This window comes from Acipenser ruthenus, chromosome 21 (genome assembly GCF_902713425.1).
Source record: "Acipenser ruthenus chromosome 21, fAciRut3.2 maternal haplotype, whole genome shotgun sequence".
Classification (NCBI taxonomy): Eukaryota; Metazoa; Chordata; class Actinopteri; order Acipenseriformes; family Acipenseridae; genus Acipenser; species Acipenser ruthenus.
In genome coordinates, this window is record NC_081209.1 from 30,450,809 (window position 1) to 30,468,756 (window position 17,948).

Genomic DNA, 17,948 nt, shown 5'->3' on the forward strand with positions numbered 1-17,948 from the left:
TGTTTCCCAATAGCAACAATGTCATGCTTGTCTTTCCCAGATTGTTGACTAGGACTAGCTTGTCTCTATGTGTATGGTTTTTCATAGCCAAGCTTGGACTGTTTATGGATCCGTTGAGGCTTGGGTGCTGAGGTAACTCAAACTGAAAAAGTGTGGGGTGTGTGATGCAATAGAGATCCTGGGTTCAGCTCCAAACCTAGCATCACAAGGGGGGGGGGGGCATTTGATGCAATAGAGATCCTGGGTTCAGCTCCAAACCTAGCATCACAAGGGGGGGCGTTTGATGCAATAGAGATCCTGGGTTCAGCTCCAAACCTAGCATCACAAGGGGGGGCGTTTGATGCAATAGAGATCCTGGGTTCAGCTCCAATGCAGATATGATCTGAGCAACTGTGTGTGTGTGTGTGTGTGTGTGTGTATATATATATACATGTGTGTGTGTGTATAATATACATATATGTATATATATATATATATACAGTACTGTGCAAAAGTTTTAGGCAGGTGTGAAAAAGCTGTAAAGTAAGAATGCTTTCAAAAATAGACATGTTAATAGTTTATATTTATCAATTAACAAAATGCAAAGTGAGTGAACAGAAAAAAAATCTACATCAAATCAATATTTGGTGTGACCACCCTTTGCCTTCAAAACAGCATCAATTCTTCTAGGTACACTTGCACACAGTTTTTGAAGGAACTCGGCAGGTAGGTTGGCCCAAACATCTTGGAGAACTAACTAACCACAGTTCTTCTGTGGATTTAGGCAGCCTCTGTTGCTTCTTTCTCTTCATGTAATCCCAGACAGACTCGATGATGTTGCGATCAGGGCTCTGTGGGGGCCATACCATCACTTCCAGGACTCCTTGTTCTTCTTTACGCTGAAGATAGTTCTTAATGACTTTCGCTGTATGTTTGGGGTCGTTGTCATGCTGCAGAATAAATTTGGGGTCAATCAGATGCCTCCCTGATGGTATTGCATGATGGATAAGTATCTGCCTGTACTTCTCAGCATTGAGGAGACCATTAATTCTGACCAAATCCCCAACTCCATTTGCAGAAATGCAGCCCCAGACTTGCAAGGAACCTCCACCATGCTTCACTGTTGCCTGCAGACACTCATTTGTGTACCGCTCTCCAGCCCTTCGGCGAACAAACTGCCTTCTGCTACAGCCAAATATTTCAAATTATGACTCAGTCCAGAGCACCTGCTGCCATTTTTCTGCACCCCAGTTCCTGTGTTTTCGTGCATAGTTGAGTCGCTTGGCCTTGTTTCCACGTCGGAGGTATGGCTTTTTGGCCGCAAGTCTTCCATGAAGGCCACTTCTGACCAGACTTCTCCGGAAAGTAGATGGGTGTACCAGGGTCCCACTGTTTTCTGCCAATTCTGAGCTGATGGCACTACTGGACATCTTCCGATTGCGAAGGGAAGTAAGCATGATGTATCTTTCATCTGCTGCAGTAAGTTTCCTTGGCCGACCACTGCGTCTGCGGTCCTCAACGTTGCCCGTTTCTTTGTGCTTCTTCAAAAGAGCTTGGACAGCACATCTGGAAACCCCTGTCTGCCTTGAAATTTCTGCCTGGGAGAGACCTTGCTGATGCAGTATAACTACCTTGTGTCTTGTTGCTGTGCTCAGTCTTGCCATGGTGTATGACTTTTGACAGTAAACTGTCTTCAGCAACCTCACCTTGTTAGCTGAGTTTGGCTGTTCCTCACCCAGTTTTATTCTTCCTACACAGCTGTTTCTGTTTCAGTTAATGATTGTGTTTCAACCTACATATTGAATTGATGATCATTAGCACCTGTTTGGTATAATTGTTTAATCATACACCTGACTATATGCCTACAAAATCCCTGACTTTGTGCAAGTGTACCTAGAAGAATTGATGCTGTTTTGAAGACAAAGGGTGGTCACACCAAATATGGATTTGATTTAGATTTTTCTTCTGTTCACATACTTTGCATTTAGTTAATTGATAAATATAATCTATTAACATGTCTATTTTTGAAAACATTCTTACTTTACAGCATTTTTTCACACCTGCCTAAAACTTTTGCACAGTACTGTATATATATATATATATATATATATATATATATATATATATATATATATATTCATATCGTCTTTTATTGGTGTAATATAACCCTGTGTATTGCGTGCACTTATTTATTCAATACCCCACATGGTGTAAAGCATAGTTCTTAGCAGGATCAATCATGATTTAGACTGTGATTATGTATACAGTGCTCCCTCTCTATAACGCTGTAGTTGGGAGCCATAGTTAAGAGGCCGTGCTATTTGTGTTCCACCTTATAACGAGAATACTAGTGTTAGTTTAATGGCATTATGGGGCAAACGGCAGCCGTGACAGTACCGCCTTATAACCTGTCCCACAGTATAAAGGGCAGCCTTAAAAAGGGGGGGGGGGGGGGACTGTAGTATATTATCAATGAATCAATTAAACATAAAACTGTGCACTTATAAAAAGGAGTTTTTTTTGGTCAAACATAAACTCAGAATCAGCTTTTGCTGGTAGAAAAACAGTTTGCATTCATGTAGGTTTATGACTTCTTAAACGCATGTAAACTGCACTCAGGTACACCGCGAGCTTCGTACAGAACAAGCAACCTGCATACAGCCCACTACAATGTGTAAAAGGATGCGCTTCACAGGCTGTGACTGCAGAACGCAGTCATGCCAATACAGGGTCAAGGTTTGAATCTCTTAAGCAAAGAGCATCCAGGTCTTCAAGGAATCAGTGGCTGGAACAATCTACCGAGCTGATACACTTGCAGCTTCAGAATACATTTTCAAGTTACTTTCTACTGACACTTTTTGCCTTTTAAGTCCCAACAACTTATGTTATACCACAGCTGCAGTGTATTTAACAGCTGCCGCAGGTTACATTTAATATGCACAGCGATGAAAAAAGAAAGAGCAACACAAGAGACAGATGTCCAAAAACAATACAACAAAACAAACTTTAATTTTCTCCTCAATAAATAATTTCCATTATATACACGCAGTGACGTTCCGCTTGTGTCCTACATACAAACACAATAACTTGATCTTTCTTCTCTCTTGAATTTTTTACATTAGCTAGTTTCCCTTTTGAGTCCACCGTCTTGAGTTCACAAACAAGTTACAACCCAATGAGAGCCAATAAAAGAAAATAAAGTGCTTTCAACAACAACAAAAACTAGAAGAGGGATGTCTCAACATTGCTGAAGAATGCTTCCAAGAGCTTACGTTCCTTGCAAGGTCATTTACTAGGTGACAGTGTTCAGAAATCCTCATCACAGTATTAGGACTCCTGGGTCACCGTACAGGTCTCTGAATATTGTGACATCCCTGTTTTTACAGCTCCCTTTTTCAGGAAAGATCACGTGTAACATTTTCACCCCCAAAATTAGTTTTGTAGAATAGAAGTTTTCACAACAGGTAAACATTTTTTTTTTAAAACAACTGAACATCATACAACTCTGTGCACAGTCACAAGGGTTCTACACGGAGATCCATATATTATACAGACACTATAAACTACATCCAGTAGCACAACTCAATGTTACACACTTTTTTTTGAAAGATTTTTAGTTTTGTTTAGTTTTTTAAAAGAAGTATGGTGTTATGCAGATCGTACCAGTAATTCTATCCATAGCAATAAAAAGGAAAGGCACCACGAGGCTTGCGTTCAAGATGAAACGATCTTAAAGAAAGTCTGTGGTGCAGAGACAGCGGGCTTATAGGTAATTCAGTGTTGGAAGTTTGATTAAATGAATGTCCCATTTTAGAAATAATGGATATGCCATTATCACAAATGAAATGTGTGTGCACACGCTCACTCACACATGCTATTATATTGTATAGCAGGTACACACATCACTGCCTGCCTTTAACTCCCAGACGAAGTATCTCGTTGAATGATCTCAATGGGAAAATTCAGTAACTGTAAAAGAACAGAGTGGTGTAATTCATTATCATTTTGGCTGATGTGAAAATGCGATGCTTTTAGCTGAGCCATGCAATGTGACATACAGCCTCATTTCCAAGACTGCTGTGCAATGCAAATGATCTGGCTCTGCCTGCCAGTCCCCACACTCTCTCCTATTTATTTACACGTTGCCTGCTCACAGCCCTTCTCACGCCAGGCATAGGGTGCATAACACTGTAGCTTATTAATTTGAAAAAGACGCAGCCGCTTCCTGGCTGTTTAATCAACAGAATCAAATCCGTGCAATAAATGAGGAATGGAGCCACAGGCGGGGGAGCTAGTCTAACTCGAGAGGCAGGCAGCCTCGCTTCGTGACACATTCGGACAGTTCAGGTAGTTTACTATGGGAAAGATCCAAAGATATTCAAAGATTAGGAACACTAAGACATCATACATTACAAGAACTTGCCTTGTTAGTGCTATGGCATTTTAAACACTGGTGCATATAGTGCCTACAAAACACGACTGCCCCATAGCGCCACCCAATCATGATGATGAAACCACTGTCACAATATGCAATAATGCCAAAATCACCAAGAGTGTCTCTGTTGCAAGCTAGTAAGCACAGCCCATATTGCAGAAGATACTGAACACAATGTGCGTGTCTCACCCTCCCATTCCCCAACAGCTTTGTTTAGCAGCACTATTAGTGTAACATGCAATCAGGGGGCCCTTTAAGCCTGAATACTTTATTTTTAATATCCACAGAACTCTCTGGAGAAACGGAAGGTGGGGGCACCTGGTGTGCACACACTTAGTGCTGCCACAAGATGGTAGTGGGCAGCCGTGGTATTGCAGCTAAAGTGGTGGACGAGATCAAGACCTGTTGTCATTTTTCAGGTTTCAGCTTTAAACCTTTTACATCATGTGGGCTTTATTTCCTCCTTTATTCATTTCACTGCAGTGAACCCTAGCCACCCTGTCCCACACTGAGCTGGGACAACCCTGATCTAAAGCCCTGCTGTTCAACTTGGCAAAACAAAGCAGTATCTATTGACCCGGGCGTCAGCCGAAGTGTAATTTACAGCCAGCAGGAAAATGTTCCTCTGGGCTCTTCCATGTACAGTATTGCAAGAAGGAGCTGTGATCGCTGTGCGGAGCCACAACCTGCAACAGACAAATCTTCATTAGCAAACAACCTGGCCAACCTTTCTGAATGCTGTGGATTCTCACCAAAACGTAAGGGCCTGCAATATTATCCAAGAGTTTTCAGAACTATTTAAAGTTATCTCTAATGTATACTTTTTTTTGTTTTGCAAACTAATTGTGCATTAATTTGTAAAGTACTGCTGCAGAAAAGCAGTTGCCATGATTTTGATGACCTGGCAAAGTTGAAAGATATTAAATGATATGGGAATGGGTTGATCACTGTGGTGAGGCAGGAGCACATTACATTGCATTGCATTGGCATGCATGGTGCTGCTCTGTTCAGTGCAAATCCCCTCTTTCTTGAACTAGATGTGTTGGGAGAATGGGATCGTTTTCACACCCTGGAGTTAACTGAGGTATGATATGAAGACGAAGAGCGTGTCCCGCAGGTTCACACTGCGGTTTTCGTGACAAAGTTTCATGTAAACACCACACTATAGATGCATTAAACCACACTGAATCCACAGCAGTAACGCGAGGAAGTGAAGGGCCGAGAGCGAAGAAGGGGAGGAGGGCCTCCCGGGTGCAGAGTTTCCTGGTGTCAGGTCCCCAGTCCTTTCAAAGATGTGAAACTTGTCTTTGTTTGAATGCAAGATTTTCATGTCCTCGAAAGCGTAATACGCAGCCAAGGTGAAATTGACGTCGCCCGTGGTGAGCAAGTCAAAGACGCAGGACTGGAAATACAAATCCTCCACGGGAAGTCTCTCCTTGCATTTGACCACGGCCGACTTGTAGGTGAAAGCCTCCACGGACACCGATCCCCTGTTGCCCCCCCCAGCAGCCACGTGGCTCTCTGCTGCCCGCGCCCGGAAGGTCCTGAAGTCAATGCGCTCGCTCTGCGGGCAGCCGCGCAGGCACAGGTACAGGCCCTGGTTCTCTGTGTCCTCGGTAGAGTTCACCACGTCCTCAGGCATGCGCACTGCGAAGGTCAGGTAGCGGCCGACCTGGCGCACCACGATGGTCGTGCCGATGTACCTGGCCTGGATCTCTATGTGCTGCCCGGGCATCTTCTCCACGATGCGCAGGGTGTTTGCCCCGTGCCGGTCGCCGCCATTTCTAGAGCCGTCCACGAATGCAGCCGGCAGCTCGTCCGTCTCAGCTTGGTACACCTTCTGGTCGACGCATTCTTGAAAGTTCTTGAAGATGATGGTTAGCTGTGGCAAAAAAACAAAAAGGAGAGTAAGATTCGGAGTGGTGAACTCTTTAAAAATAAATCTGTTGCGCTAACTTTCAGTAGGGAAGAATTTCACACTTTCCCTGTACCCGTGAAGAGTCCTGGCCAAGTTTTAGAAAGCGAATGTGTGAAATCAACCAGAGACCAGCTAAATTTAGAGGAATGAAAGATAATATTTAACACATGGAAAATGTAAAAGGATATAGGCATGGGAGAATAAGTCGACACTAGATTGCTTTGAAAGAATTCTTTAGAAAGCCGAATGAATATGCTCCCCATTGTAACTGCAGGCCAGGAAGATGTCTTGCAGTCGTCTTATTATTGCACACTGAAAAACAATGATTCTGTGTTCTTTCCAAGGGAGTAGGCTTGTTGCTGTTTGTTCTAAGGTTGGAAAGGTAGAAGACACAGTTGACTGCTTCATAAAAGTCTGCCAACACACATATCTCTCTGCCCAGTAACCCTGAGCATTTTGTTTCAGCTGTGTCTATACATAAAGAAGCCAAACTAAGCAATTCTGAAACATGGCAAAGAGCCTGTGGATACAAAGAGGCTATATTCCAATACTCTGCAATGTGTAAATGAAAGCACGAAGCCTGTTTAATAAGACTTGGTTCATTCCTTGTTTTGCTATTTCATTTGGAGGCCTGTGGGCCGTTGTCACTTGTTTGACCTCTGGGCAGTGCTTTGGCTTGCTCTGATCTGTGTGAAGGGGAGGGCTGGGGCTGAGTGGAGCTGCAAGTTCCTTTATGATTAACCACTCCAGCAGGGCTCCACAGCTCCCTGGTTTGAGGATAGCCTGGAGGTTTGATTTGCAACAGGAACACAAAGCTGCTGTCTCTCCACTACTACAATGAAATGCAAAGTATCTATTTAAATCTGCCTGTGTTTTTGTATTTCATTCCTATGTCCTAACATTTTCCATAGACTGTATTTGTCCAGATAGTAGCCAGAACAGACAAATGCTGATACACACACACACACAATGTAATTCCCAGTCAGTGAACAAGCTTAATTTAAATAACAGGCCCTTAATTCAGACATGAAGAGCGGGTATCTGCTATTCCTGTCTCGGTACCATTACTATCTTGGCTGTCTCGATATTGGATTAAACAACAGTGATTTATGACTTCATTTTATGTTCTGGCATTCCATTTATAAAACTGATGTTACTGACAAAGTCTTAAGCTATTATGGAATTGTTCCAAACATAAAGCCTGGAACACATGGAAAAAAGCCCACAGCAGGATACCATACTGTTATCAAGTTAAAGAAATGGAACATTACTGAATGCTGTGAGCGACTATGCACAGCCGGGACCAAGTGTATGTATGAGTTCTGAATGGGAAGCTGGGTAGCGCAGTAGAATTGAGTCCTGGTGATCTTTGCCTGGCCTTCACTCCCTGTTTGCTTTGTTCATTGCATGGATTTATATCTTCTGAAAACCTGTTATGTTGTGATAGCGCTGTTAACCTTGAAGAGAATTTCAGTGTTTCTCTTATACAGTGATATCACTGAGCATAATGCAATGCTGATATTCTGCAATTCGCTTGTGTTGCAAAGCACCTTGTGTTGCTCTGGACAAAGATGTAATGCCCTCACCTTGCTTGTTGCCGTGGCGAGGGACCCAGGCAGGACCGGGGAGTTGGTGACCTGCACATACAGGTACTTATTGTCTATAAGGGGCCAGGAGCCTCGCACCTTGCAGGTTTGGAAGTCGTCCCCGAAGGTCCTGAGGTGCGGGTCCCCAAACAGGCCGCAGTGGGTGTAGTTGGGGGGCGCCGTGTGCTTATGGAAGCTCCGCTCGTAGTGGCAGATCTCGGGGCTGTCAGAGCGCTCCTGGCTGTCATGGGTGGAGGTTCGGGGGTGTGGCTGCGATGTGGGGCCCTCCTTGGAGCAGTTGTGCTGGCTCATGAGGTCCTCGATGCCGTGCACGGCCGAGTGGTAGGCAAGGTCCCCTCGGCAGGTGCGGGCCGTTCTTCGGACGCAGTGGGCGTACGCGCGGAGGGCCGTGCAGAACTCGGGGGCCCTCTCGGGGCCCGAGTGGTGAGTGCCGGATGTCGTGGCCCAGAACTCGGAGTTGCACTTCAAGATCTTACACTGCAGGCTCACTGGGGAACAGAAACACACAACACCGTTAGCACCCAGAGAGGGAGAAGGAGCGTCTGCTGGTGAGAGGTAACATTGTTTGTTGTTGTTGAAAGCCTCAGTTATTACACCATGAAGTGCATTTAGTGTAGTGATGTCCTAAAACTGCTTTTCAGGACAGTATCAGTGAAATCTAGCTTGTACAGCACTGTGAAATCCAATCACTGCTTACAAGGCTGCACTTGTTTCCATGTACCAACTTACTGGCCAAGAGAAGCACAGTACACTTTCTGTTCTGTTAGCTGGAATATGCCAGGAGTGACTGTAGGATTATTATTATTATTATTATTATTATTATTATTATTATTATTATTATTATTATTATTATTTCCCATAATCAATAATTTACGGATCTGGAAAATTCACACACGATCCTTCAGCAATCCACTGTCCTCAATATTTGATTGCTGTTATCAAAAGAAAGGAGTGCTATATAGTATAATAATAACTTACACAGTAACTGTGTATCATCACCAAGTACATTTATCAAAGCAGTTTCTGCACTGTATTATACAGCAGCCTCAGAGACACAATTCTGTGTAAATGAATCTTAATATTAGATGTAAACCATGTGTGATGTGGAGTTACATTTGGAAAAAAAAAACAAAAACACACACTACAAGCAAAAAAGAGAGAGTTTGGCATTTTTGAAATTGCTTAGCTCTTGAAATAATAACCACTTAAACTGCTTTCAGTGATCAGTATTTAAAACGTGTTTGGCCAGCTTTACATACGTGGTCTTCCTTCTTTCCAAGTTTTTTAAGCAATGCCAGCGGAGTGCTGAAATGAATCGCTGCTGGATCGCTCGTTTGTTCCATGACAATGGGGGTGCCACAGATCTGCATGGGCTCCGAGCATTAATAAAAACTAACATTTAAAAAGTTAGTAACAGCTACAAACAACACAGACACAGGGTTTTCACAAACCATCTGCTCCTTCTTTTGTGAATTTGGCAAAAGCACCCAAGTGTCTCCAGTTGGAAACCAAATTCACCAAACTGGACAGGTCGGTGTGAAAAATCACCATGCGCTTGCATAGCAGGGTTCTTGAGTGGGCCTCCTTTTTGAACTGCTAATCAGAAGTAATCAGACAGAATAATAGGCTGATTATTACTGCCTCATTTGCATGACAAAAAGAGCCGCTGCTAAAATCGGTGAATAACCCTCCAGGGATGTAAGAAGACTGCTTCTAAAAAAAAAAAAAAAAAAAAGGGCACTAAAGAATTCAACTCCAGTCTGGAAGAAAGAAGAAGGAGGGGTGGTCTGAAGTCTTTGAATGAAGACAATGCAATTTGCCATTGAGAGGAGACCGACAGAGCAATAAATTACCCAAGTGTAAAGGGATTAGGTCGAGTTTCACTGCTGATGCATGGCCGGGGGTGGAGATGGTTGAAAGCTCTTAAAGAAACAGGATCCTCTTTTTCTTTCCCTAGTGGTTTGGGCTATACCCAGAGATCCAAGCACTGAAAAGCAAACGGGGGAGGGGGGAGGGGGGGGGGAGGCCACGACTAGCAACTGCATAGCTCAGACATCTAACTGCCCAGACCAGGGCCGTAATTAAAGGAAACTTTCATTTCAACAATCATTCTCTGTGACTTCAGTTACCAGGGCTGAAACTGTCATTCGATGCCATTTGATCCACTGGACAAGATCTTCCAATCATTGCAGGCATGTATCAAGTGGATATCGGAATGGATGCATTATCTCCCTCTCTTTCCAAAAGAATTAGGATTCAGACAAACAAGCTGCATTACTGATTGGGTAACCTGTAGCGATAGCTGCTAGCAATTACAAATGAGTCATGTGCTCAGTACACACAAACAAACCTGATTAAACAATATCCCAATTGCCGAATGCACAGTTTACTGAGTAGTGCTGTACAGGCTAGATTGTACTGATTAATCGCACTTTTAAAGATCCCATGAATGTATAACAAATAGATGACAGCCCGTTTGTATAGTACACAGCTACAGAATGGTGACAGCTACTTTGTCTTGATATCTCTTATAGAATTCCAAGAAAAACACCACACCAAGAAAAAAACACACCCTTCTATAAAAAAAAGTGCTTTTCTGAACTGGTCCCAACTTTGCTTGCATTTTTTAAGAACCAATTCCAAGCCGCCTGGTTGGTGACGGTGGTAATTTTTAAATCTGTTTTCTATAACCATTATATTTATTGCTATGGGTTTTACAAAGTTGAACTTGTGTCAGTGGTTACAAGTGTTTCACAATATGCCAGTGTGTGTGTGTGTGTGTTTGTGCACGATAACATTGCATTTGCTCCTAATCAGACCAATCCAAAGGAAAAACCCATGCTGTAATGCATTTACCTCCCAATAATTCACACATAGCCTGTAGGAGCTTGTGAGCATGGTTACAAATACAACATACTTGCATTGTCTCAAGATCCTAATCAAACACTCAAAAGGGATACAGCTTCTTAAAACGGGTGCTGGATACATCTGCCATAATATTTGGAAGGTCTTGAGATAGATTGCATAAGCTAGCCTATACAGCACCTGGCTGATACAGCAGCTGTGTGCCAGTGATTCTAAGCACACAAACATTTCAGCTCATTCATCAATAGTGTTTATAAATACAAGCACTAGTTGTACATCCCGGTTTTTAAATGTTTGTTTCTCTTTAAAGGCAGAGGCGAGGGTGTTTAATAGTCTCTAAGTCAATTTCTCAGCGTCAGTTTGATGCTGAATGCACACCCCCTTCCTCTTCCCCCTCCCCCCCACCACACAGCAAGAACAAAAGGCATTTTATCACCCGTCAGATAAACTCCCATAAACTGATCTTAATCTAAAATCAACACCAAGAAAGGGGCGCATGCAAGCTCTTTTAAACTCACAGATCCATTTCACTTTGCATACACAAACTCAAAGCATGTGGTGCAATATGAGAGTGTCTGAATCCTTTAAAACCCTCAATATTGTTGTCCTTGTATAGTGTACATTGTTATAGGAGAACAAATCACAATTTGTTTCAGCAAATTAGCTCAAGCTGTGTAAAGTATACAATGAAATTTGTAAGTACAGATTCATCTTTTTTTCTAAAATAACAAACGATTAAACGTGGTCATGCTGGCGAAATTCAGGTGAGAAAGTTTTACTGAAAGTGCACTCGATATTTCACAAGTACAATCTGTAAAACATTCAACAATCCTTACTGCTTAAACTGAAAGGGACCAGAAAAACACGAGGCCGTTTTAGAAAAAGAAACAGCTGAGTTTTTCTTTCCGGCGAGTTTGCATATTTCTTTGAAGACGGGTCAGTTTTCAGCCAGGTCTGTTTTGCACGCCTGCTTTTCTAACACAATTAAAAGCATGCGCTGCAAACAGAACGGCCTGTCACGGGGTTCAAAGAGAATACTCTGGACAGATTCGAAAATACGGTTCTTAAAATATGTGTTACATTGCTGTTGTGAATAAAAAAGGCCTTTCACATTAAAAGCAAAGTGTTTCCAGTAAACATTACCACATAACTAGTTAGCTATGTTTTTTTTTCCCCCCCTCCTAACTCCTATCTTGCTACATTGTTTCAGAGCCCATTAACTGCCAAAGGAAAAACTACACTGCAGATCGACTGGAAACCAATTAATCAAAGGTAAAAGACTCCTTACACACAATTGACCGAAGCAACAAAGTATCGTTTGACAGAAAGGCTGGTGTCCCAGTACAGTCACATCTTTTGGGATCACAGAGGGTAGGGTCACACATGTTGTACCCCGTCCTGAACAGCATGTGCCTGCTGCACACACACCTCTGATCAGTCAAGATCATTTCAAAACAAGAACTGTGGGTTATGAGGGCGTGCCTTTGAGTTACAATGAGATGTCTTTTTTTATATTTTAATAAGCGTTTTGAGTTGTGGTTTAACAAGCAGTTAAATGCTTTTAAACAGAAACAAACATAGCTACCTGTTGATTTGATGTGTGGTAAACTAGGCTGTTACTACTGACACAGCTCATCGCATGACAGTGTTGGTACCAGGAAACAAGCCCCTTTTAAGTGTAAAACTTGTGAGTAACAAAAACAAACATAAATGAGCTTTGAGCTAAAAATGTGAAATGCAGATTTATTTAGGAGAGGGCAGACCTGGTATTTTTTGGCATTTTCTAGGAAACTCCAACCCTACTCAAAAGCAATTGGGTGAGTGGTGGTGTAGGAGCCGGTGCAGCATTTTACCCAGAAGGATTTTAAAGTACTTTATATAAAGGAACAAAACCCGTTCTGTGGAGAAAACTCCCCTCCCCCAACAAAAACAAGCGCTGGAATGCACAGGCACGCTTCTGCCAAAACAGCATTGTGAAAAACTAGGGGATTCATTGAAAACAGATGCTTTTTACAGCCAGATTTACAGCTTTATTTAGATTTTCCACTTCAGAAACGTAAAAGGAAAGTTAGAAAATATCAAAAAGACGTCACCCCCAAATGCCATTTCAGAAGCTCCGTACCGAGAGTGATGTTAGCTCTCGCCCATGCGTGTATGACGAGTATCTGCAGCCCCTAAGACAGTGTGTTGTTGAATGTTATTTTGAATCTAACCCCATAGCGTATCTGTGTTTGTTTTCCAGGGTTGCTATATGCAGAGCACTGAAGATTTCAAGATGATGCAAAACAAAGGAGAAAAAACAAAAATAGTGGGAAAATCAAGTATTAAAAATAAGCATTCGTGTATTTATTTATTTCAAAACGTAATTACCGCCATGTATGAGCAATGGTAGTGTTATCCTAGCTCTCTGGAAAGTCAGTATGTGTGCCCGTTTACTGAGCACTTTGTGTGTTCCTCTTCAAAGCGTGTTTAAACACATTTAACTGATGACAAACACGGCATACAAAACCTGATCCATTCAAAGGTAAGAAGTGATCAGTTAGTTACACATCTGCCTCCCGTGTAATAAACTACCAACGTTTCATTTCTTTTACACCGCCGTACAGTACTATAAATAAGTACTTTCCCTGGTCTATGAATGTGTTGGATACTGTAACATGATTGGATTAATACGCAATAGTTCAGGCAGAACCATTAAACTACAACGCATGTTGTAAAAACATAAAGACAAACATTACATCAAATATTTAATATCGTCTTTTTTACATTTAACATAGCAAATGATACTGTAAAGGAAAACATGCAGTACGCTTGTATAGCTACAGTATTTCCCAGTCTCAATTAGCATAACAATCACAGTTAATAATGCATGGCATTGTACATGCGGTACTTCAAACTTCAGAAACACCATGGAACGTATCAAGTCTTTATAATGTATAGAGAGGCCCCGCTGAAGGGCTGTGGGGGAGGAGGGGGCGAGGGAGAGCTTCAACACTCCTCGCTAGCTGAGTAACTTACACACAGACACACACACACACACACACACAGACACACACGCACACGCACACAGACACACGCACACGCACACGCACACAGACACGCACACACAGGAGGCGGCTGGCTGCATAATCTTACCTGCAGGAAAAATGCACAGAAAAACCGAGAGGATCTGGCCGATTCCCAGGGCTGAGGGTCCTGCCCCTTTCCCCATACCCATCCATCCAGATCCGGATCGCACCTCTCTCCTCTCCCTGGCAAAGGCAAGAGAAGGAGAAGAAAAGCAAGAGGCGGAAGATACAATTAACAGATGTGCGCTGCGGCTGCTGCTGCGGGGAGTAATTCCAGCGGAGAAAATAAAACCGAGGAAGAAGCAGCAGCAGTACTGGCAGCGGCGATGGGAGATGCAGTGTGCAAGTAAACCATTCGTTAGGATCGGACCAAAAAAAAGAGAAATGCGCCTGAGAGTTATACCCGTGCAGTTCTATTACTCTGTGATTTGAGATCTTTGAACAAAACAGGGAAACCTACACTCGATCTACCCCATCCCTCTGGTGTCAAGAAGCCTCCTCCCACCTCCCCGTCTGCCCAATAGGGAGCGGTCCTCCTTGCCCGCAGCCCCTCTGCGGATTCAGGTTACGCCCCGACCTTGCCGAGACGCTCTCTCTCCCCTCGCAGTGCTGCTGTGCGAGCGAGCTCTTGACACTTCGACTGAGCGATAAAGTTTCAATCAACATCAGCAAGATTTTTTTGAAGGGGTGGGGGACTTGCCGATCGGAAAACACGGGTAAGGAGGTTCCTGTTGTACAGTATTGCACGAAAAATAAATATTTTACTGCACTTTGCCCGTGTGACCTACCGTACAGCAAGGATGCATTCTAGTATGGGCCCTCCATGTATTTATTTTAATGTTCCCCAATGCTTTGCAGGAAATATACCGACATAAAAAGATTACATCCCACCACTGGTATTATTATTATTATTATTATTATTATTATTATTACAAACCAAAACGGTAGTTTTTGCCAAATATACATATATGTGTCCGCAAACAATGTGCTCGTTTTAAACCGAAATGTAACGACTATTAAATGTTAATGATAATCACACGTTTTATATTCCACAAATGGTACTACAGTCCATTCCTAAATGGTGACTTTAAGCCGAATGTAACATATAATAATCGCACAGCACTGGAGATCAGACAGAACCCAGTGTGTGACTTTTTAATTTTTTTTATAAATAAATAAAATGGCATCACAACTGCATTCATTTATCACAGCATGGAAATGCTAGTGAAAATGAATCTACTGCAATGAATCAATAACATTGAGCCTGCCTCCAGGACGGGGTGGGTCTGCAACGAACACAGTCATTTGCAGCTTTAGCTTTTTATCTTTTCTAGTGTTATGGTTAATAAAACATACAAGGAGAGAGAGAGAGAGAGAGAGAGAGAGAGAGAGAGAGAGAGAGAGAGAGAGAGAGAGAGAGAGAGAGAGAGAGAGAGAGAGAGAGAGAGAGAGAGAGAGAGAGAGAGAGAGAGAGAGAGAGAGAGAGAAGGAACCTTAAACACAAAGATGTGTCAAGTCAGTCTACTTTAGGTTGCTGCCCAGTCATTCCAATTACTGAAAGCACAGTAATAGACTTGTGATGAATAAAGTACTGCATGAAACACATGAGCTCATTGCAAGGGCAGTGTAGGCCTATGTGCCTATTTGCCTGTATGCAAACACTTAGGGGCTGCTATCTGCTGGAGAGGTGCAAAGTGTTTTGTTGACACTGTATTGCATTGTAATACGCATTGTATAACACAGGTACAACTCCTTATAATCCGGGATGAATAAAGTGCTACAACACAGGTACAACTCTTTATAATCTGGGATGAATAAACGTGCTACAACACAGGTACAACTCCTTATAATCCGGGATGAATAAACGTGCTACAACACAGGTTAACAACTCACTGTAACCCATGACAAAGATGTTTCTGCTCATCTCACAAGAATACTAAATATCACATGGCAAAAACAAAAGGAATTAATTAGAAACAGATCTATTATTATTATTATTATTATTATTATTATTATTATTATTATTATTATTATTATTATTAGTAGTAGTAGTAGTAGTAGTAGTAGTAGTAGTAGTAGTAGTAGTATTTTGCATAGAAAGTATATTATCAAGCATTTAAAATAAGGAGTTTCAAATGTGTCGGATAGCATTGCGTTTCCACTGTGCTGACGGGTGATAATGTAATGACCATAAAGGCAGAGCTCTGGCATGGCAGCGTTCTTCCAATGGGTGGCGCTTTCAGTATCTGCACTTGGGAAGAAAAAATCCTCCAACTATTTCTGAAAAAATGCAACCTTACACCACGACAAATCCACATGTCTTCCCAGAGCAACCAAAGAGAGTGGAGCGCCCATTAAAATCTCAGTTTGGGGAAATTGATTCCACCTCCGAGCAATTGAAATGCAATTACACCAACAGGCAGCGATCAGATTCGCATCAAAACATTTCCAAGGGTTCATCCTTTACCTTCTAACCGCAAAAATTCGGCTACGAGCTTACAAAACACCGACAGACAAGGACCGAAACATGGAAACAAGAATTAAAAAAGGGAAAGTCGTTTAAGTTCTCCTGTGTCAGCGCTGCTATTTATTGCGCCTCAGTGACACAGCTCCAAAAAAAAATATCGATACAAAATACTGTGACAAATCTAACCTGACATGAGCGTATCACAGAAGCTGTAAACGAGGAGCCCATAGCCAACTATTTATTCAACCATTAATAGGATATGCAACCATTATAGTATTATAAGCAATCCCGGAAAATAGCAAAAAGCTTGCATGCACATTACTGTGCTTTCTAGGTACAGCACAATGCGACTGGAAAACACACTGTTGGTTAAAGCATAGAAAATAATATTTCTGTTTCGCAAACAAGATGTATTCAAATAAGATACATTTTTGGTTAAATACGGTTATTTATTGTTCTAAAAAAAGCACAATATATTATTTAAAATATTAAAATATGTGATGCTAAGGAATAGTTCAAGATTAAATAAAAGAAAGGAGTATCGGTATGGAAAATAAATTAAAACACTCAAAATATCTGGAAAAAGACACATATCTTCAGGAAAGGGTGCTGTTTGAAATAAAAGGTTATTGACACGTTTTCTATTTTATTTTGTATCCGTTGTTTTTTAAAAAGCAGACTCAAATAAAGGCAAATGTCCAGGCTACACTATCCCAATGCGATCACGGACTCGTACCCGCCTCCCATGCTTACCTTTGCGGCTGCATGGAAATGTACAGTCCGGCTCGGGTCTGGGCTCAGCGGCGGTACGAAAGGGGTGGCGCGGAGAGGAGCCTGATATACGGTACCAAAAGTAATGTTGAAATAATCCTCAATTTGAACTGTCTTCAGCCTGGTGGAAAATACACTACCGTCCCTGCATGATTTGCAGAAGCCGTATTTTAGCAGCTGAGTGTTAATTAAAAGCGATTTCCCACCAGATCACTTGCTAATAGTTAAGATAGAAAAACACACACAAGGTTTGACAACTGCAATCTGCACACTGAGCTACGGTGAAGCTGTTGGCGTTTCTGCTTCCAAAATGACTAGTTCTCTAGGTCTTGGGCTCTGTTTAATTAAGAATACAGGCGCCCCTAGTCTCCATGCCCCCTTCTTCGTCTTGCTTTAGCATCCTGAAAAAGCTGTAGTGATGTTTGACGCGCCGATATAGCTCTGCTGCTGCACGCGAAGTGAGCACAGGATCTATTGCCTGCCTGCCTGCCTGCTCGCTTGCTCCTCGCCGGTGTGAAGGGGTTAGTTAAAATTCAATGTGTGAGAGGCGCACAGAACTAGGCTCAGACTGCTCGTTCCTGCATCTGTACCACACTTAATTTGCAATGCAACAGCGAGTGTCACCCGTAGCTGGAGAGGGAGGGAATAGTACTGATTTTATTTAATGGATACAATAAAAAAATGCAAAGGTTGTTCAGTGTTCCAATTAATTCAATTTTTATGTGGTTGTCTTCTGATGCGCAGGTTTTCAAAATACATTTAATTTAATATGTACCGAGCCAATAATATTAAACACGACTCAAGTATTCTTCATAGCGCTGGAAATAAACAGCAGCTC

The 17,948-nt window shown here is 42.2% G+C and overlaps 1 protein-coding gene across 3 annotated transcripts; it reads right to left on the reverse strand.

The window, feature by feature from the left end:
- Positions 1-2,958: 2,958 nt before the first annotated feature.
- LOC131699168 (repulsive guidance molecule A-like) lies at positions 2,959-17,712 on the reverse strand. Of its 3 annotated transcripts, none has more exons than XM_058995551.1 (4): positions 17,093-17,712; positions 13,940-14,055; positions 7,919-8,427; positions 2,959-6,296 (listed from the first exon to the last, which is right to left on the reverse strand). In XM_058995551.1, exons 1-4 carry the CDS (start codon positions 17,104-17,106, stop codon positions 5,577-5,579), a joined length of 1,359 nt encoding a protein of 452 aa, XP_058851534.1. In that variant the 5' UTR covers positions 17,107-17,712; the 3' UTR covers positions 2,959-5,576. The 3 variants fall into 3 exon arrangements, with proteins under 3 accessions (XP_058851534.1, XP_058851535.1, XP_058851536.1); XM_058995552.1 differs by having other exon boundaries at positions 13,940-15,202; positions 17,093-17,711; XM_058995553.1 differs by lacking the exon at positions 13,940-14,055 and having other exon boundaries at positions 17,093-17,207.
- Between the last annotated feature and the right edge of the window lie 236 nt (positions 17,713-17,948).